Source organism: Crocodylus porosus, unplaced genomic scaffold (assembly GCF_001723895.1).
Source record: "Crocodylus porosus isolate Cpor-Errol unplaced genomic scaffold, CroPor_comp1, whole genome shotgun sequence".
Taxonomy (NCBI): Eukaryota; Metazoa; Chordata; order Crocodylia; family Crocodylidae; genus Crocodylus; species Crocodylus porosus.
The window spans coordinates 6,857,294-6,879,878 of record NW_017728886.1 but is presented as its reverse complement, the minus strand read 5'-3'; the positions used below and the strand labels follow the sequence as shown (position 1 = coordinate 6,879,878).

At 45.5% G+C, this 22,585-nt stretch overlaps 1 protein-coding gene across 1 annotated transcript in view; it reads right to left on the bottom strand.

The window, feature by feature from the left end:
* KLHL18 (kelch like family member 18) overlaps window positions 1-22,172 on the bottom strand; it is a 37,457-nt gene extending 15,285 nt beyond the window's left edge. Inside the window, exons 1-3 of the mRNA XM_019545966.1 lie at window positions 22,149-22,172; window positions 6,048-6,178; window positions 5,694-5,834 (exon numbers count right to left, since the gene is read on the bottom strand). Coding sequence (XP_019401511.1) covers window positions 5,694-5,834; window positions 6,048-6,178; window positions 22,149-22,172 — 296 coding nt within the window. The remainder of the gene's footprint in view (window positions 1-5,693; window positions 5,835-6,047; window positions 6,179-22,148) is intronic.
* Window positions 22,173-22,585: the final 413 nt, after the last annotated feature.

Below are 22,585 nucleotides of genomic sequence, written 5' to 3'. Positions count from 1 at the left end.
CACCAGGATAAAAATTAAAAGGTACTGCAAAGATACTTAGAGCTGGACACCCTCAGGCACTGATGTGCGCTACTTGTTTCCTCTACACAACCGACTTACCCCTCCTTATAAAACCGTATCATTAAGGACATCTTTTAGAGGTCAGAACACAGAGGCGAGTTGTGCAGAAAACAGCTAGTGATCAGCCCTGCTAACCCACTGGCTGCAGCATAGCCATTATCTGGCAGCGCCAATGGACTGAAAATGTATCACTCTACACAGGCATGCCCTTGCTGAAAGGAGATTTCTGGACAGGTACGCATGGGGGGTGGGGAAGGTATACATTACAGGAGGTCCCGTCAGAGAGAAATTGTGTCAGATACAGGTGTAGGAATTCAGTGGAAGATAGCAATTCAAACTGTTTCATAGCACGTATTGCCACGATCACTGAATCATAGGAAAGTTGGGCTGGAAAAGATCTCACAAGATCATCTATTCTAACCCCCTACTGAAAGCAGAACCAGCCCCAACTAGATTATCCCAGCCAAGGCTTTGTCTAGCTGGGTCTTAAAAACCTCCAAGGATGGAGAGTCCACCACCTCTCTCGGTAACCTGTTCCAGTGCTGTACTAACCTCCCCATGAGACAGATTTTTCTTAACATCCAACTTAAACCTTCCTTGCTGCAACGTGAGCCCATTGCTCCTTGTCTTGTCATCTGCCCCCACTGAGACCAGCCCAGCTCCATCCTCTTTGCAGCCCCCCTGCAGGGAGGTGAAGGCTGCTCTTCAATCCCCCTCGGTCTTCTCTTCTCCAGACTAAATCAGCCCAGTTCCCTCAGCCTCTCCTCGCCAGTCCTGTCCCACAATGATTTTCGTTGCCCTCCACTGGATTCTCTCCAATGTGTCCACATCCCTTCTGTAGTGGGGAGCCCAAACGGGACACGGAAAGCTACATCTGGAGTCCCCAGTGCTGAAGAGAGGGGAAGAATCACTTCTTTCCATCTATTAGCAACACTCCTACTAATGCAGGCCAGTAAATGAACAAATTCTTCCAACCTAAATTTCCCCTGCTGCAGTCTGAGGCTGTAACTCCTAGTTCCGTCTCCCAAAAGCCACAGAGAAAAGCCCATCTCCATCTTCACTGTGATTTCTCTTCAGTTATTTGAAAACTGTTATCAAATCCATTCTTCTCCCCCCTCAGTCTCCTCTTCTCCAAACTACAGTTCTTTGGCTCTTACAGTCTTTCCCCATAAATTATGTTTTCTAGGCCTCTAGATGGGGGTGGGAAAGGGGGGCAGGCACCAGAAATTCAGAAGGACACAGCTGCTTTAGAAAGAGGAGAGAACATAAATGTTACTGGTTTGTGAAAACATTTTGTATTATGCTTGCTTCACCATCAAATCAGCTCTGCAGAACGAAATGTTCAACCATTGCACCAGTTGCAAAAATCAGGGCAAATGCAGTAGGTTATAACACAAAAATCATCCACTGCATCAGCAGCAGAGAAGCTGCTGTGATCAAAATACAGCGATGCATGACTGCAGAGATTGGGGACCACACCTTTGTGTTTAAGAGCGTGAAGGCTGCGTGTCACTGTAAGAGACTGTGAGCTGCAGTGGGTCTAGAGGGGATGCTTTAAACATTTATCCTTCTTAGGGGTTTTATTTTAGACCTGACAGACAAGGTTATGTGGGTAAACGTGATATCTTTGTTAGACCAACTAACTAGTTGGAAAAACTGTTCTTTGCAAGCTTTCAGACATAAACGCCCTTTTCCAGGCATATAGGGGGTCTGCATATTTTAATTTCAGACCCGGCACACTTGACTCATGGCAAATAAACCAGAAGGGCAAAATCATGCAGTCTCTGGGAGAAGACAGGGAGGGAGGAAGTGCTACTCTGTGACTGCAGTTTTGGCTTTGCTCTTCTAAACAGGTAATAGTCAAGAAATGTAGCTTTTACATTACACACCAGCCATGGACAGGCATTTATTTCTAGTGCTAAAAATTCTTGGTGCTTGGAAAATAGTTCAGGAATTGCAGTGCGCCTGTGCTCCAGGCCTCTGGCTGGACAGCTACACAGGAAGCTCTCCAGGCAGGGGGCACTAGAAAGCTGCTCCCTGGACCGTCCCTGCTCTTAGGGGAGCCCATTAATTGATAGCCCGCTCTCTCCCTTTCCAGGTAAAGGGGCAGCCTGTCAACAGCTGCTGAAAAGCAGCAGCTGCCATGGACAGCTTGTCCAGGCCTGGGGGGAGAATTGTCCTCCTTGCCCCTTCCACTCCCTGCCTGCTGCACTGAGAAGGCTGCATGGAGAAGGGGGTATTGCCTGGGGCTGGATCCCTCCCAGGGCTCTGAAGCTGTTCACACCATGGGAAAACACCCGTCAGTCCTTGTCAATCAGCTCTCAGAGCCGTGGAAGAGTTGCAGCCCCAGGAGTGTCCCCTCACTACACCCATTGCAGGGATCTAGAGTAACCCAGGTCTATGCAGGGGCTGGGGGGCATTGGCACTCTTGGCAGGGCCCCCAAAGGACGGAGAGCCAAGCTATTGGGAGCCAGTGCTCTCCCTTGGGACCCCCCAAAAAGATCTTGCTGGTTAAAGGAGAACTTTCTTGCCAAAGAGCTATTTGTCTTCTGCAAGAAACCCTTAAATAGCTATATGCTCCCTTGCTGTGCTAGGAGAAAGGCTTTTCTCCTGGCACAAAATTTAACACCTGTCCATGGCCACAGCTTCAGTTCAGAGTGTGTCCAAAGAGCCAGAGAGGGAAGGGGCAGCAAAACCTGGTGCACGGGACCCGATACAAAAAGGGCTTAAAAATCCAAAACAGTGCATTTCCCAATGCAGTGATCCAAGAGCACTTGGCAAAGCTAGGAGCTCGAAGCTGCAAGTGAAAGGTTGGGGAGAAGCAGCCACTGTGCGCCAAGGAAGAGTTTACACAGCCTCAGACTTCACACCGTCACAGCATATGGATGTGTCACCAAAACATACAAAAAATCACAGTGATTAAGCTGAGCAAAATCCCAAGTTGTCACAATCTTCCTCTCTGAATGGAACATGGCTCCAGAGCCTCATAAAGCCAGTGCTCAGAGTCCATGTTTGAAGATACCTTGTGGTTAGTAAAAATATCAGTTGCTCACTTGAATCTGTTAGGACCTTTGTCACAATGGGCAGATACTCAAAAGTGCTCAATACAACCAGCTCTTCTCCTTAGTGATGGGGTGAGCAGGGGAAAGAACTCAGCACTCATGACAAGTCTATTTATTAAGTGACTAGTTAGACATTTGAGGGCCTAAAGCCAGCTGTAACTCTTATGCAGTATGATCAAGCACTTTCTATTCAGAACTAAGTCCAATGTCCCAAAATTGCATTTTCTTGATGAACAAACAACTTGTTATTTTAATTTCTATTTTCATTGTGTTATTTCAGGATTACACTGCAACCCTTGGCTTGCAATTGTTTGGAAATGGAAACATCTGGGAGACAGCTGAGATGCATCTGGTGTCTTAAAGTCCATGATTTGGAGAAACATCCACTTGGGATGAAAGCTGGCCAATAGATTGCATTTACTCATACATGTCTGCTGTAATATTGTGCAAAACTTACGCACACGATCATAGACAATGAGGGTGGGAAGGGATCTCAGGAGATCACATCTAGTCCAACCCCCTGCTCCAAGCAGGACCAGCCCCAACTACATCATCCCAGCCAAGGCTTTGTCTAGCCAGATCTTAAAAACCACTGTTGGTGCAAAACAATATAACATTGTGGAGTCCACTGAACGGCTGCATAAGAAAAAGGACTGGTATACTGTAAAACTAAGCTGATCAGACACCACCAATAATGCATGAGGGATGTTTCTTAATTGGACTCCACTGACTGGCGATCTTATTCTTCATGGCTAATGGTTAGAGCACTAGATTAGGATTTGGAAGACCCAACTGTGGTCTCCCCAGTGACCTCCTGGGAAGCTCATTTAATCTCTCTACATATGCTTCTTCCATATGCAAAACAGGAATGGTTCTTTGTTTCATGGGATAAAAACGGGGGGGGGGGAAGAGGGGGAATTGAATGCTGTTTGAGGTACTATTGGGACAGCAGCAAAAGTAGCTAATTTGCTAGAACCCCAGGGAAAATATTTGATGGATAGATATAAAACTGCAATACAGTTGTTTTGCTATCTCCAATCAGACAGAAGTTTTAAAGATGTGCAACAGAATTGTTGTGCCCTTAGATTCATTATATAGAATATCTTGCTAAGTGCTCTGAAGTATTCCTGTTTAGCTTTTCCCTTTTTCAGTTCTAAATCTAAGGCAAGGTGGCAACCTGAAGCCTGCAGCTACAAGAGGCACAGGCAGCCCCTGTATGTAGCATGCAGCACATCAGGAAAGGAACAGGCAGCCCAGTTGTAAATAGGGCAGAAAGCAGAGTAGCACATCAGGCATGGGAAAGGGAAAGGAATCAGAGTGACACTTGGGGTGAGTCTGGGGCTAATCTGCTCTGTCACATGCTTGCCACAAAGGTTGGCCCCCAGTAAGGGAACATTTCCTTTGTTCCAGATAGTCACAGTCATCCCTTGTCTACATGCTATAAAGCTCCTGTCCAGTTTCAGAGAGGGAATTACAGCAATCAAGTCCACATCTGCCCTTCACCTGTGAGATACTTTGCTTCCTCCTGACTCAGACACAAGCAGCTGGTAGGAAGGATCACAGCTTAGCTTCCTGTCCACAGGACAGCACTTTATTGGCATAAACCAAGTTTTCTACTTTTCTCTTTCTCAGAACAAATTTAAATTCACAACCCGCTCTTGCTTAAGTGCTGCAGGCACCAGGGTGGGTGAACAATTCAAAGGCATGGAACATGGCTCTCTCTACATTAGCTGTTACCATGTAGGAAAGATATTTGAGAGTCATTGTGGACACCTTGCTAAATACATCAGCTCGGTGCTCAGCAGCCATGAAAAATGCAAACTAAATGTTAGCAGTTATTAAGAAAAGAAACGTAAGCAAAACTGCAAGTATCACTTCCCTCCCTCTACAAACCCACAGTGTGTCCACATGCTGAATCCTGCCCAATTGTGGTCCCTACACCTCAAAAAGATATAGAAGAATTAGAGAAGACACAGAGAAAGGCAACAAGGATGATGAAGGGACTTTCATATGAGGAGAGACTAAAGAGGCCAGGCCTGCTCAGTTTAGAAATGAGATGCTTGAGGAGGGATATGAGAAGGGTTTACAAAATATTAAATACTTCACTGAATGGTGAAGAGAAAGCCAATAGAGATTTATTGTCTCTCACCACACACACAAAAAAAAGAGGGGCCACAACACGAAACTAGGAGGCAGTCAGTTTAAAACTAAAAGGAAGTTCTTTACCCAGCATTTCATTAACGTGTGGCACTCATTGCCACCAGATGTGGTACAAGTTGACAGCTCAAGCTGGATTCACAAAGGGACTGGATTCATTCCTGGAGGAAAGGAGCATCAGCAGCGCTTGAGCATGGGAGTTAGGGATACAGCCTTTGTATCAGAACTTCCTAGACCTTAAATGCTGGAGGCTGCAAATGAGAGAGGAACAGTAGGAAAAACCCTAGTCCTACTCTGTCCACTCTTCCTTTCTGCATTCCCTCTCTGTCACTGTGACACAGGAGACTGGGCAAGACGGGCCTCGGGTCTGATCCAGTAAATGGCAGGTCTCATGTTCTTATGCAGTAGCCTTACCTCTCTCTGAGAAAGGTGCAGCAGGCATCCTTGATATTTTGCAGCTGAAGGAAACTTGCCCCCATCAGCAAAGACTGAACGTTCTGCTGATCTATTGCAAGGTGCCCGTTGTAGGCAAAGTTGATCAGAGCCTCGAGTGCACTAAATGGAGCGGGGAAGACCAGAAAACAGTCAGCCAGTTACATCCAGAAGATGAATTTAAAAGTTGTTAACAAATGATGACAGCAACCGAGTTTTAACATGCTCCCACAACACACACATTTAAATCCAACGATTTGCATTTATCATGCACAGAGTGACAAAAATACCAACAAGCTGTAGAGGTGTTGTCTCTCGGCTGTCCCTGGAAGTTACCTTGGATCCATTCCCTGCATGACAATCTCATCCTGTTTGCATTCCATCATATCATTTGTAAACATGGCATGGAAGTAAGGGATGGAGGCTGCCAGGACGATCCGGTGGGCACTGAATTTGTGGTCCCCTACCTAGAAAGGACAGAGGAAAGAGAAGGGGGACAATCAGCACAGCTGTTGGTATGGCTCAGGGGTGCTAAGATCCAGTTCACAAACTGGGTCCAAACCATGGAGTGGTGTCATCCAGCAGGGCTCCCCTGTAGATCCATATATTTGGCAGCAGGAAAGTGGTGGAGGCAATCTTAATTGCTGACTGACCTCTGATGAGACTGGGCCTGCACAATGAGAGCCTGCAGGGCCGCAGGGGTTGGGCACTGCTGATCTAGATGATCCGTGATGGGGTCCCGCTGCTATTAAAAGTGATTAGGGACTGAGACTACTAATACAAAAAAGTATCAGACTTAATGTCCAAAGGTCTGGTGCTTAAGTGTCCCTTATACAGAAAACTGAGTACCTACAGCTCCAGTTAAAGTCACAAAGAGCTCTTTGTGCTTAGGACCACTGAAAATAAGCTATTACTTTTTGGGTGCCTAGACATAAAGTCATATAATCATAGAAAATGAGGGTTGAACGGACCTCAGGAGGTCCCATCTAGTCCAATCCTCTGCTCCAAGCAGGACCAGCCCCAACTACATTATCCCAGCCAGGGCTTTGTCTAGCTGCATCTTCAAAACCTGCAAGGATGGAGACTTCATCACCTCTCCGGGTAGCCTGTTCCACTGCTTCACCACCTTCCTCATTCCAATAGGTAACCTCAACTTCCCTTGCTGCAGCTTGAGCCCATTGCTCCTTGTTCTGTCGTCAGCCCTGACTGAGAACAGTCCAGTGCCATCCTCTTTGAAACCACCCTGAAGACTGCTATTCAATCCCCTCTCAGTCCCCAACCTTCAGCACTAAATCCAGCTTCCCCTCCTCACCAGGCGGTGCTTCTGCTAGATCGGACTGCGTATTAACAGGCAGATCAACTCCAAACTATGAACAATCAGAAACCACATCCACAGTGTCTTAGATGTTCAATTCAGTGGTTGAATATTGCATAAAAGTGCCGCTGCCAGATGAATTTCCCCTACACTAGCTTCTGCACAGGAAATACCAAGCCACCGTTGCACATACCATTCCCCCCCCCCCGCACAGCTTACAACCATGATTTTCACATTACCCATCTGCTCCCAAAACACCCTCCGGTCCGGAAGCCTGCAAGGTCTGCTGTGAATCACAAATTCCAGTCATTCCAAAGAATTAAAGCTGGGCTAATCACCCCCCAGCTGCCCCCCCCAGCCAGTTCTTCCAAGCCAAAGGCCAGCTACAATCTACACCTTTTTATTTCTGGACTTCCATATTGTACTTTCAGGCCACACTGCTGCTTTTAGTCATCTTCATTGCGTCCCAAATACTCACTGGTTCATTTTCTCCATTCCAGCTCTTTCCTGGTAGTCCACGCTAGCTTTGTCATAGAGCACAAGTAGCTCATACTAGCTCTTTCATAGAGCTTTAACTGGACTCTCATTTTTAGTCTGTGCATTAGCAAAAGGTCTGTGTCTTTTTGCCCAGTCATTGCAGCCTTACTCCAAGAGCAGGTGCACAAATGATCCCAGAGAGAAGTCACCAAAGTTAGCCATGAGCTGCTTAGCAGTGAGATGCCCAAATGAATAGCAGATTATCAATGCCACGCAAAATTAATCAATTAAATATTTTCTTGAAATATCCTTAAGCTATTATTACCTTTAGCAACAAGTTTTAATATTCTATTTACCATCAGGAGGCTTACTGAGTCTTCCCATTTCCACAACTTTCATCCTTAGGAAAAAAAATTAACATATGAACCCAAATCATTAGGTTATATAGATGCTACCTCACCTCTTCTCAATGCTGACATGATAAAGTCACATTTTTATAGAACTGTGATGAGTCCCACCTGCACCTAGGAAAGAATTTCCATCTTTGGCCTGCTCACAAACTTACCGAGCCTGAAAAGGATCAAGACAGTCTCAGGGCTCTAGAAAGCATTGCCAGAAATACCACGCATGAGGTCCAATCTGCAAGTATTTCCTTTGTTATTTTTCCATCACACAAGTCACACGAATATGTTGCTATATCACTTTCTATATGACTATATGGAAGCCTTGATTTATGCAGTACTTATTTCCTGCCACTGTGAGCTTGGATTGAACCAAATGAGATACAAGCACCAGTCAACAAAGCAGGAGACTGAACATACCAGGGACAAAGACGAAGGACTTTTTATAAAGAAAATGACAGCGAGGGCTGGGACGCAATAATGGCAGCATGAAAAAAATACAGGAAGAAAAGTGTGGGGGGGGGGAGAAGGCAATGGGAGGAGGAGGAGTGGAAAGACAGGGCACGCACCTGTCTTTAGGGAATGCACTAATAAACCCACGTTTATTAATGGTCTTTTGCTAATGCACATTAAATTTAGTACCTCCATTGTGAAGCACAAGAAAAAGGCACGTTAGCCTATTTGAACACACATTAGCAAAACCCACATGTTTTATGATGCTTTAATGCACATTAAAATAAGTTAATGTGCATTAAAATGCACCAAGGTGGGGATCAGAAAGGGTTTAGAAATGGGAACAGCTAGGGCCCTGCTACACATTCAAATGAAAGCTGGACAGAAACCAGCTCTAGAGTTGTTACCCATTTTCAAGCACTAACTTTATAGCTGGTTGGCTCTTTTCAAGCTGGAGAGGCATTTTTATCCTATGATAATTACTTCATATTTGTGGCTGGTCTAAGATTCATTATGCCACTGACCAGTTAATTGCCTATATATGTAACATGTAGCAGGGGCTGAAGATCTGACACTTTTGTGATGATGTGAGTAGACAGAGCAAGAGGAGCAAATGTGATCGACTGCGGTAGAGGTTAGGAGATGGGGTGAGACAGGACCATGGCTGGACAGATGGAGCGATGCGGCATGGTTGAAAAGGAAGCTCTCCATCATCTGCAGCCTGAGCATACCTGATGCGCAGACGATGCTTAACCAAAGCAAGAGAAGACCAGGGTTTTCAAGCAAGGGGGAAAAAGATAAGTTTTGGGACATTACAGAAGAAAGTCACAGCGCCTAGTCAAACTAAGTAGGCAGCAGAGCTGTTTGGGCTGTAATAATTAGGGGGATATATTTCTACCAGCTTAGCTTTCGTATTTATGGGCCCTCATTATCACTGTCCTGGTCCACCGCATCCAAAAGAGATGGGGATCTTGGTCACACAGAGGCGAGTGGTTTGCTCGAGGCTCACCTAGGAAGTCTGCGTTATTGAAAGCAAAGTGCCTTACCTAAACATTTTCACTGATTTTAAGAATAAGGGTCCCTGCAGTGGTTTTACAAAGCCATTTTTGCTTGGAAATGACCCAGGGCTGTGGGCCTACACTACCCATTCAACACATACACACCAACACATTAAGATAAAAAGGTAGGGCTTATATGAGAAGCCCCCAGAGAGAAAGAAACTGGAGTCAAAGAACTGCAACCCCACAGAAAGCTTATGCATCGTGAAAAGCCCTAATAACCCCAGAGACTCTCTTGATGCTTTTTGTTTCCTATTAGGGCCAATGACCCAGCTGTACCTGTGCAAATATCAGAGAGATCTTTTTTCTGGACAATCACTTTCACATACATAAAGTGAACATGCGATATGATGACAAACTCCAGGTTATCACAGCAAACGAGGGTTGGGAGGGACCTCGGGAGGTCACACCTAGTCCATCCCCCTGCTCAAAGCAGGACCAGCCCCAACTACATCAAACGGTATTACATGGTGCATGGCATTACACACATGCATATGGAATTGCACAGTACATGAGAAGAATATGACTATGAAAATCTCCACCAGCTTGTAGTGAAGGCCCCGCATTTGGTGGCCTCGTGTGATCCTGGGGTCTCTTTTCTGTTCTCTACCTGCCACAGGCTGCTCACATGGTCATGGCCCAGGGGAGTCACTTTTATGCCTTAGTTTCCCCACCTGAATCATGGCATTAATTATGACCTTCCTCACAACTAAAGATCATGTTCCTACAGCACTGAACTCAACAGTACTACAAGAATCAGAAATAGTGAATGGCAAGAGAAAGCAGCAGTTCCACTGAGTTTTGGGGAAAAAACTCCACATTTTCTCTTTTAAAAAAAAAAAAAAAAGGGGGTCTCAGATCATCATAGTCCTGACCCTCCAAATGCTGGCTTGCCTTACGGTGAAGCATCCAGAGGGCCAAATTATACTGCCTCTAGGCTGAGCTGGTAAATGGTGCGATGAAATATATAATACCCAGTTACTCCCAGACCACGAGTGCTGGATTCTGGAAACAAATGTAAGCCTACTTCAAAAGGATTCACAGTCTGTATGTCATATCTAATCAAGTAGGGCATTTAGATCAAGCCAAGCAACCTGGTACATGGTGGTGGCAAAGTAATTAAGACATCTTGCCACAGCTCCCAAAAGCTGGAGTTCAAAGCTCCGCTTGGGGCTCGTGTTGAAGGCTGCACCCAACCAACTCGGCTGCCCATGGGCACCTGGCCATTTGGGCTGGGGAATGAAAGGCAGCTGGATGCAAAGCTTGCCATATCACTCCCTTTGGAGGTGGGAGCACGCCCTGTGTACTGTTGGCTGCCTTAATGATGCTCACCTGATAAAGGTCCACCCAGGTGAAAAGCTCGACTATCGGATCAGCACAGTATCTATGCCCCAACAACATATGCCCAACAAGCGTCTTAACCACATCAGAAATGAGTGCAAAAGTCTTTGTTTAGCCCTTCAAAGACTTCCTCCAAGCACTTCTTGAAACAGCCTAAGCCCATCAGGCCACGACAGCTCTATTTGATGTCCTAAAAGTACAGCGTCTTCACTACCATGAGGTTTTAGCTGGTTAAAGGCTGCACTGAACCCTTTCTGCACTGCCAGCTTTACCGTATTTGCAATGCATTGCCGTTCAGCGGAGCTCGGGAGTGTCCTGAAAGGATGTTTCCTAGTTCCACCAAAGGAGCCAGAAATGCCACTTGCAGAAGGATGCCCTTATGGGTACATACAGGAATCAGGAGGTCAGCCGTTTGATCCAGTCTCCAGGTAGTTCAAACCCAAATGTAGACAACTGATGCCTTACAATATCTCCTGTCAGATATATATTGACAATACAGTCCCCGACGGTCTGCTTAATTTTGCTAAATTCCTGGCATGTGTTCCCTATGCACGCCCACGTGACCACCTCACCTGAAAACTGATAGCGCTAAACATGTAGGAGAAGACAGCAATTAGAGCAATTTTCACCGCACACCTTTTCCTAGGATATATAAGGGAACTGCTTATAACACCAGGGACATTACAGAGCCCATAATTAAAAATAAAGGCTCTGCTTCTTTGGGACCTAGTTCATACCTAATCGGACTTTAGCAAAGAACCTCCCACTTTGGCAGCTGTTTTACTGGGGTAGGATTTGGACAGGAATAGCAGCAATTCAGAAGGTCTGCAATAACGAGTTAATTGTTCAGCTAGCCTACATTCCAGAGCAGAAGCTCAGCCATGTCAGACCTGTTGAGCAGGCTCTGCTTTCTGAGCTCTTCCTACATGTTTGAAACTATGCTTAGGTTAGTCATACCTAAATACAGCTCTTGCAAGCCCATTTCTCCCAAACCAGCACGGAGAGGCATACCTTTTCCATTAAGGAGGCTCTAACAAGATTATGACTTCTGGGCCATCACAGCGCGATAGTGTCCTAGGATCTCTGCCATTTCACAGGGATGGATCCTTTTCTCCATCTATGGTACTCCAACAGTTCCCCTTCACCACAGCACTACACAATCTGATGTGAGGTAGGAAAGTACTACTAACCCCCATTTTACAGAGGGAGGATTGCAACAAAAAGGCTAAGTGACTTACAGAAAGTCATCGAGACGGCAGCACAGTAGGGTTATGACCTGATGTCAGCACAGCATTCATTTTTGGAAAGGAAATGCATTTAAAATTAAATTTAATCCAATAACAATCCAAGGCTAAATCCATTACAGAAAGGACGTGTACAAACTGGAGGGAGTTCAGTGGAGGGCAATGAAAATGGTTTGGGGGCGGGGGACATGACTGGTGAGGAGGGGCTGAGGGAACTGGGCTGATTGAGTCTGCAGAAGAGAAGACGAAGGGGCATTGAATAGCAGCCTTCACCTCCCTGCAGGGGGGCTGCAAAGAGGATGCAGCTGGGCTGTTCTCAGTGGGGGCAGATGGCAGGACAAGGAGCAATGGGCTCAAGTTACAGCAAGGGAAGTGGAGGTTGGATATTGGGGAAAAACTTCCTTACTAGGAGGGTAGTAAAGCGCTGGAAGAGGTCATCCAGAGAGGTGGTGGACTCTCCATCCTTGGAGGTGTTTAAGACCAGGGTAGACAAAGCCTTGGCTGGGAGGATGTAGTTGGGGCTGGTCCTGCTTTGGGCAGGGGGTTGGACTCGATGTGACCTCCTGAGGTCCCTTCCAACCCTCACCGTCTGTGATTCTGTGATTACAAATTAAAAATACAAAGTACTTAAAAAAAAAAGAAAAAAAAAGAAGGCAATATTCAAACGCCGCGTAGTTTGCACCCCGAGTTTTAAAATCAAATCACTAAACTGACAGAAATTACTGACGAAGCATCAGAAACTAGTATTTGCTGAAGAAGTGCTAAACCAGCTTTTGATGGTAATAACCCTCTTCCACAACAGCAGAAAGAATATTTTCTTTATTTTTAATTTCAGTTTATTCGGCTAACACAGCCTTATCACTACTTCATTCAGAGCTGAGAAAACAACTGGGAATTGAAAGAGCAGGAAAGTTTGTTTTCTTCTTCCAAGCTATAAAAAACCAGGGGTAAGAGGATGATATCTACTACTTCTAAAAATGTGAAAGACATGGCAGCTAGAGATGATCACTTCAATCCTCTAAACAAAAAGCCTTGTCTTAATAAAGCAGTTCTGGACACAAAAGGCTTGGGTAGTTTTCTTGTATTAGCACATTCTGAGATTGCTTGTTTAAATAAAGCATTTTAACTGAATTCCTATTTCTATTCAAACAGAGTTTGGCATAAATTACGCATAAAAATAATCTAGTAAATGTGAACAATGCACCTCGTTACTTTCTAAGGTAACATGTAAAGCTAAAAATCAGAATAGACGCATGTTGAGCTTCATAACTGTTTGGGAGTGAATCGGTAGTCTGCTGATCAAAAGCAGTAGCGTCAATTTTAGTGCAAAGGCTACATTTAGCAGAAAATCATGATGTTTGAATGTTTATCAGCCTTCCTATAACACAAAAAATACAAACACAAAATAAGATTAAAATGGATGGTATAAATCCTGCCTGCTAACTTACAAACTTGATTAGCATTAAAGATTTAACCCACTCATGCTAACCAAGGCTTTTCTCAGGTTAGTGATTTAGGAGGACGGTCCTAAATTTAGTGCTTTAGGAGGATGGACTAATTTCTTATGTCTGCTTCATGAAAGGTCAGTGCTGGTCTGTAAAGGAGACGGAGCTTTCTTCGAGGCCAGCCCAAGACCATGAATCAAACCTCCATGGGTGCTAAAGATCATCTGAAATCTTGTGCTCTTCCATTCACAGCTGCGAGGAGCATTTCTGGACCTTGCCTCCTCCAATGCACATATGCACACATGGTTATTATAGACATTTAAAAGAACAAGTAGAAAAGCACTCTGCTGCACACAAGTCCCCTAGCTGGAGGAAAAACAAGACAGGCGTTAGTCATGTTGCTTAATGCGCTCCTGGAATTTGCTCAGATGTTCTCATGATGAGCAGAGCATAAAACTATATAAAGAAATGCTTCAAGACAGGCAGAGTTTTTCTTCTTCACTGTCTCTCTTAAAAGCCTGTATTCCTCCATGGATGTACCGCAGCGATTCCACCTCAAAGATACCTATGTTGAGGGCCTCTCTTCCAGGGTTATCACCAAGTCTTATACCAGGGGTTGGTAAGACTGGACCCTGGCACCTTCTCTGCCTAGCGCTGGTCAGTCTTCTTCCCCATGCTCCTGATGCCCACCGCAGCACCCAAGCTACTTGCTGCCACTTCTGTTCCCCATGCTTTGTCCTAAGGGCTGCTTTCACCTTGCTGCTGCAACCTCTACTTACCTTTGCTGCTAAATCTGCTGCTCCCCCAGCCCTGTTGGCTACTAGAAGAGGTGACTCTTGGGGTGGGGGTCCCTGGAGTGCAGTAGGGGGACACAAGAGAGAAGAGCAGCCCTTCACACCGAGCAAGGAGGGCTCAAAGGCACTGCAGAGGAGAGGCAGTAGCTGGGTTGCAAGTGGCAGCTGTTTGCAAGATGCAGCGGACCCTAGCATATGCAGTGGACATCTGATGGTCATTAAGCAATGGATGTTGGCCTTACTCCTAAAAAGTTAGTGCACTGATTCCTGTTTTTCCTACACAAGATAAAAGACACTGTGAAAAGTAGATTCACATGCTAGGTGTCCCGCAAGTCACTTTTACATCTCATCAGCAAAGCAAGCACCCCAACCCCCAAAGGCGATCTAACCTGTGACTGTAAAGCAGACACTGCCTGGTTAGAGGAGTTAACTTAGAGCCAGATCAGTTCAATTTTAAGAAGATCTAGGGACTGTAAGATTTGTGTGCATTTTTAATATTGATCTGACGTTATTAAATACAGATTATATGAAGATCAAGCCTAGTGGTAACAGAAGCACCAACAGATTTGATAGATTAAAAAAGCCTAGTAAAAGCAGATTGATTTAGTAAAATCCAGTTTCTGTGCTCAGTAAGCTATAGGACCGCCGATGGGAGTCTTCAGTAGGTAAGAGTGCTCCATTTGTTTCAATTTTACAGAGGGCAGGTTTTTAAAATCAGCCCTGAAGTACAGCCTTCATCAAAGCTTCTTTTCTGAAGCTTGTTTAAAAGCCGACTTAAAGGAATGATGTCTTTCTTCTATCTTAATTTTAAACAAATTCACCAGCTGCACGCACTCATTGGACAACACTTCTTCCACTGCTGCATCCAAGAGAAAAAGAGGTATTAAAGATGCAGCTTGGTTTAAGATGAGACGGATGTTTCCAAAGAAGGTAAGATGTGGATAGATGCGAAGAGGTGGCATTTTCCGTGGCAGCGCTCCCAAGACAAGATTTTTATAGAGCAAAAGAGGTCACACAGCAAAGCGGCTACAGAGAAATGCTTTGGCTAAGGTATCATTTTAAATATGCTGTGCTCTCCGGTCAGTATTATGAAGAGCCATTTGCTGAAAACAGGGAATTACGTGTAGGATTTTAGGAGTCAGAAACTTCCATCTGTGGTGACACGGCCTGCTCCAAGACATCCTCCGAGCGGTCACAGGAACACGGGCATCCTTGCTGAGTTTTGTACAGTTTAGTACATTCGTCTTCCAGCTCTTCAAACCAGAGATCCAGACTATTTCCTGGAACAAGCAGTGCTGTTCAACGTGAATTCATCACCAACCTAACATATGATTTAACATGGTCATAGCAACTCTGTTGAAAGAGCACCAGGAACAGGAAAAAGACTATCATAGGTCAACAGAGCTGTTACAAAGCCTGGTATAGTGCATGCTTGCCTCAACTAGGTCCACTGTCCGTTTATTTCCTAAGCAAAAAAGTCAACATTCAATCAAAAAGGAGTGTGAAAAATGTATATAGGAATGAATGATTTTATTTTACTTATTATGATGAGATGCTCTGGAGTTTCAGGAACAAGGTATCATTTAGGGAGACAGGGAAGGGAATCACTGTATGCAAACCAAGGAGCTACTTTATTCCACTTCTCACAGAAAGTTGTGTGCAATGCCCTTTTACTGGGTTCTGCAATATGTTCATGAAAAAAGTATACTCTGTACTATGCACCCACCTCCTTAAGATGCTAATTAGCTCCACACAAGAAAGCCTTCTCAGGATGGATAGAAATGCTGTAGGTGTAATAAAAAGACATCTATTGTTTTTGGAGCAACATGAAGCTGCATAGCTGAGAAGTCAATCAGTCTCTTGGTGCAAAGGTCTCATCTTTTCTCGTTAAACATCTTAAGAGGCTCTGTCAAGAAGATGCAGTCGAGATGACATTGGAAGTGCCTTCTCATCTGATAATCAGAGGTTATTGCACCCTATTATTGCAATGCCAGCCCTGTGAATGTTCCCATGTGCCAGCAATCTTGTTTTGAGACGTTGAGCTACTCCTCAGATGCCTTGTCTTGTGTCTTGTGCGAGGAACAGAGCTAATCAGGCTGAGCACAGCACTGTGATAACCTGTCGTGTTTCTGAACTGCAGAGCGCTCCTATGCACCAACACAACACTGCACTAAAGCACCCACACAACACGACTTCTGGCTCCAGCCTGCGGTCTTCCAGCTAAGAAGCCGTGCCAAGGCAGGGCACAGGATCAAAAAGGTTGTGAATCACAGAGCCCGGGGGTCAAAACCAGCCTAACAGAAGTCAGGCAGAAAGATTAAAAATGGACTAGCTTCAGATCTCTTCTCATTTCAATAGTTAATTGATATAAAAATCCCCCTCCCCCAAATCTTGGATAAAGGATCAATCATTTTGCATGGAAAAGATCTCTGCTCACACTCCATGTAAGAAGTGGAGTGTGAAACTTCTTACTCCAGAAGTTCAAGAAACTTTTAGCACAATTCATACAGGGAAAGCATTGGGCTGGAACCGATCAGGGTGACTGACAACTTTACGATGGAGGTGACATGGCTTCGACAAGAGAATGAGACAGACGCACGTGGAGGAGTACTGTACTTTAACCTCAATGAAACCAAGTGGATTTGCCAGACTGATTTCTTGCATTCCTTCTGCTTTCCAGAAAATTGTCTGCTGTGGATCACCTCCAACCTGGCCGTCACGCAAGGTTCCTGGAGAACCAGGAAAAAAGCAATTCGGTGTTGTCAAGTAGTTCAATCTAAGCAAGGCTCATGAGCGGCACTGCAAGAGGCAGGGTAGGGTGCAAGATAGAAAAATGTCCTCTACCTGCCCGTCTGCTGCAAAAGGTTTGAGAACAAGGCAGATTTATATTGACAAAAGCCTTGCTTATGGACCACTGCTGCTATCGTTTAGCTTGACCTCTGCTTTCAAGTCTGAAGGTAAATGATATGCCTAAAATCTTGCAGGATCACACAAAGACACTCCATAATCCACAGGTTAAAAGAAAAATAGCTCCAGGCGGATTTAGGAATCAACTATTACAATCAGACTGTAGGTAAATACCGAGAAAAACACCTTGGGAGAGTAGGAAAACATTATGTTTCTTGATGCTTTGGATTTCAAGTCTATGCAAAATATTTAAACGTTCATCTTACTGCCTAGATGAGCCAAGATTAAAAAACAATGTAAAACAGTCATTACTGGAACGCTGCTTAGGATTCTTCTCTTTCTAAAGACATAACTCAAACCAGATTCCTACAATTGTGGATTGTTAAGAAAGCTGCAAAGGCTCTTTAAGTTTTGCACGGACTAAACAGGCACAGGGTTTTGCAAGGTCTCACTGAAGCTACGCGAGGCAGGAAGCTGTCTACAAGTCTATCTGCTGTGGAAGGACAAAGAGAGACTCTTGCATCTTTGAACAGAGAGTCAGATCGGTGCCTCTGTAAATCCAAAACCCTCCCCGCTCCGACAAGAGCTGACTTTGGGATAACCATGATTAGGATCATCTCTTATCATGGGAGTGCAGCCAGCCAGTCTAGCCTCACATAACTGAAGCTGAAGAAATTTTCAATAAGGGCTTTGGCTCTTGCAGGGCAAAATGTCAAGGGAAGGAATTTGGTTTTAGTGAAGCATAGGAGCACACTAATCTGCAAGGCTGGCATGTTTTCAAGTGGTCTGATCAGAGGGTAGGGCAAGGTGGCACCTTGCAGACTAACCCCTTCAAAGAGAGCTTTTTTTTTGGTAGGATACAGCCTACTTGATCAGATGCTTAGATGTATACACAGTTAGCAGCCTTTTGAACACGGCCTTTCGCCCACTGCTGTCCCAAATGGCAAACAGTAACAGGTGTTAAGATTAGAATGAATGGACCAGGGCTTTAGCTATACCAAGGGTGAATGAAACCCAGCTCTTCTGACTGACATGTGGCTTAGAGAGACTCAGCCTCATTTCTTCCTAGTTCGGATCAGCAGTGAGAAGCAGCTTCCAGAGAGGGCAGGCCGTCAGCTGCTGACTGGTGCCAAGATTGGCCTGGCATGTTATGCTACAGAGCAGTGGTTTATAACCCGGGTCTGCGAACCCCTGGGGATCTGCAGACTATGTCTAAGGGATCTGCAAAAGATGACTATGAATCAAAAGTACATGAATCAATCAATGAAAGATGACAATGAATCAAAAGTATGGGAAAACCCACGGGAAAACCCACACTTAAAATTCAAAGGGGTCCGCACCTGCGTTCAAAATTGTTTATGGGTCTGCAAATAAAAAAAGGCTTGAAAACCACTATTATAAAGTGCTGCAGTTCTCAGCAGCTTGCTGGGAGTCCAATGTGGCCCATGGAAACATGCAAACTTTGGACCAAACTTTGAAAGCAAAACAGCCCAGAAGCACGTCCCCCCTGTGCTGGAGAAAAACTCCTTAGGAGAAATGCTAATGATTGTGAGTGATCTTTGGTTTGACTTAAAAGAATCTCCCATCTGGGGACAAAAAAAAGAACAAATTCTAGGCATACACCAATAGCTGGTTTTTCCACTGAACCATTCTTAGCACCGGGACTGAATTTAACATTTGAGAAGCCACAAATAACTTTGGGGACGATGCAACACCTTCATGACATAAGTGGCCAAGATCTGATTGTGTCCTTGTTACAGAGAAGAAACACTGGAGCACAGCGAGATTGTGCGAGCTGGCCAAGGTCTCTACAGCGACAGCATTTCTAAGCCCACAGCTCACCATGCAGCAAGCCAGGGGTGTTAAATTTGCCCTGCACCCCAGGGCAGATCTGAATTGCAGGGGTCCCTGCAAGGCTGGATCCAGAGGCAGCAGTGGAGGGAGTTAAGTTAGTCTTCATTTGCCCTTCACACTCATGACACACACCAGAAAAGGGGCTCTGTGCCCTGCATTTCAGTGACAAGGCCTCCCTTGAATTCCTAGCCCCTCTAACAGCTTCACAGGCCATGACATGGCTCCGTGGGTCAGATCCGGCCTGCAGGAGAGTGCTTTGACATCCCCTGTGTAAGCAATCAAGATCACCACCAGTAAAGCAAATCAGTCGTGGAGCTGAAACCAGAACCCGATGCTACTGGCTCCCAGTCCCCCACTTCCATCATTAGACCACGTTTCCTCCTTCCAAACAAACAGCCCATAAGCCAGCTATATGACCATGTCTGAAAGAAAGGAGCTGCAAAGAAGACTGTGTTCAGCAATATAGAGATCTGCCTCTAGGAAGGCATGATTTCTTACATTAAAGGCAAACCCATAAAACCTGGTTTATACACAGTTTCTGTCCAGAAATGGGAAGGTCATGAGCACCAGAGATCAATCAAGTCTGGCTAGGTTTTATCGTAGGAAACAGGAATTAATTCCTAACAAGGAATTAATCTCATCTGACCCAGCAGCTGATAACCACAGTATTGAAGAGTTTTGTCTGGGCTGCTGGGGTTACCAACTGTAACCGGCTTTTGCTCAGGTACGGGTTGTTAAATGCACCAATATTGTTACTCCTGAACCAGTCAGGACTCTGAAGAGCATGGATAATTTAAAGGGTGTTCTTTGTCACGTGTCTCTAGACTGCAATTCTCTGTGGGCAGGGTGCATGGCAATGGGCTTAAATTGCAGCAAAGCAGCTTTAGAACAAAGCTCAGGAAAAACATCCTGGCTGCAAGAAGAGCAGGACAACAGAACCAGCCCTGAGGCATGGCTTAGGAACAGCAAATCCCACATCTGGGAAGAGGGTTGCACTTGATGACCCTAGAGATACCTTCTAGGCCATATAAGTCTAGGATCAGATGCACAAAAAACTCTTCCTGATTTCCAGCTCAGCCAGGAACAGGGGCCTGCCAGCCCAGAGGCATCAAACATTCAGCCCACAGGCCAGCTGCAAAATTCACGGCCCCCTGAGCCTCACTGGACTTGGCTATTGGTGGCAGAATAGCAAGTAAGGGCTGGACTCTGCATCTGAACCAGACGCTCACTGCTGCACCAGACCCTGGCTTTCATCTCCAGACCCATGACAGCTGCTGGCCCCCTGCAGATCTGGATCCAGCCAGGGGCCTGGGATGAGCTTGACACCCCTGGTCCAGCTTAGCTGCAAAAGAGAAGGAGTTTAAGCTGAGTGCTAATTCTTAAATACTAGACACACCAAGACATAGGGTGCCAAGTGTATTTTTGCAATAGTCCAAAGCAAACCATCTGTTAGCTGGCAGTTGTAGCCTATTCTAGGATTTGGTCAGAAAAGCCTCTGGATACAAACTCAAAAAAATAGCTTCCTCTCCACATCCTTTGCAACTGCTTTATATATGGCGTCCCTCTGGCAGCAAGTCAACCGTGGTCAACATCACCAGCATTGGAAGAGAGACACACAGGCCTGGCGTGCTGGAGAACTTATCCCAGGGTAACAAAAACGGGCCTTAAGTTGTACTGCTGCAAGTTTCCAAACACAGGCGAGGCCACACGAACTGCAGAGCAACTTAGACTGAGGACAGCGATGGGAGATGCTGGCAACTGGAAGAGATCTGGCTGTAATAAACATAAAGCCCTATAGCCAAGAAAGGGAAATTAAGCAGCACAGTCATGGACTGAGGAATGCATCCAAGCAGCCTCTGTTCATTTTCATTCGTCTCCTTAAAGGCATCCTAATTTTTTTTTTTTCATTTTGGCAAGTAATTCAGTTGTCCAAGGAAGCAGGGCTGGGAGAGGCAGTAAGTCTGCATCCGTTTTAAATAGCAGTGCATAGTTTTTAACTGGTCAACAGCGTGATATAAGGAATGGCTTTCTTGAATCCATATTTTCGGTAAGCCCTAATTGTCAGTGCATAAATGCAAGAGCCTCAGCTCTCAGTGGGTACATCCTAGCACCGCGTGCTCAGACCAAACACCCACCTCAGCTTCTGGCCTGGAAATTTTATTATCAGAGCGAGGGGATCGTGAGGAGCAGTGATGGACTTCCCTAAGCCTGGCTTAGAGTAATCGGAGATTTGACAGATCCAATCAAATCAGCACTTCTTTCTCTAATCACATCTAAAACAAGCTGCCATCTGCTGCTGAAACTGCACTCGGGTCCAGGGAGCGACTGGAACCGCAGATACAGCAAATCTCCAAAAGAAGAACAAACGGGAAGGAAATACTGCAAACCTAAAACAAAGCTGCCGCTCTTATAAGGTGGTTTTCTTCTTTTTATGACTATTACTTAAACATTTCTATTTTCAGCTATGTACTTTTTCATTAAAGAACGAGGGGGTGGCAGATACCCAGTTCACTTAATGCATTTATGTGGCCTGGATGGCAGATTCAGTTTCTTTCATTAAAATCCCTGCCAGAGCAAAATTTTGGTTAGATGCTGCCAACACAGAAGATTGAGACTGACATGCACACTGGACTCTGGGAGCGGGAAGTTCCAAGGCTCACCCAGCCCGCGCCCCGGGGGCCTGCGGGCCTGTCAGTCATTGCTGACCCACTTTCCCCACAGACGCATGCTCAGACTGTGTCAGCTCCTGACCGAGAGCATGCTCAGTCACAACCCGACACGAGGTAATCCGACTAGAAATTTCTCTGCGGAGAGCGTTCTGATTGGCCACTAAATTCAGATAAAAGTTCAGTGAGCCCCTCCCTCGGGGGGAGATCGCCTTAGCTGGAGACAGAGGCTGGTGCTCCAGGGACTGTCTCTCAGTCAGGCCCTTAGGCCTATTGATCTCCTCCCTCGATTTGGCACTCTGTGCCCTTAACTGATAGTGATTGCGGCTTTGATTATTCGGCTTTCGACTGACTTCTCGCCATCCTTGACTACGATTTGGATTCTCCTTATACTGACGATTCTCCGGTTACTGGAGTGTTTTCGCTTTGGCCTTGACTTCGCCTCCGGATCACCCTCGGTACCTCGACGTGACTCTACTTACCTGGCTTTCGACCTCGGCTTTCATCATCGACCATCCGTTTGTCCATTGGACTGGTGTCACGACCCCGGTTATTGACCTGCGTGTAGTTCTGTTTGTCTGTTTACCCCGTTTATGAGCTGTTGACCAGCCCTGGGGCTTATCCGACAGGCTTGTCTTGTCAGTGAACCTCGTGGGCCAACAGACCCCTTTGTTGTTCTCTGTTGTTAATACTGTAACTGAAGACATCGCTGCCTACGCCTAAAGCGTAAGTTAAGTAAATTCATCTTTGTTCAAATCCACTACGGGTCCATATCTCCTGACTCCATGCCAATAATCCCAGCTGTCCGTATCTGATTGCCACCCCGGCCCACTGTGACCTTGGGGCCCGATTCATTCTGTTCGGTTTACCCCGACATGGCGTCACAAACAGGATCCATGGGAGGCGTATTGGAGTCAGA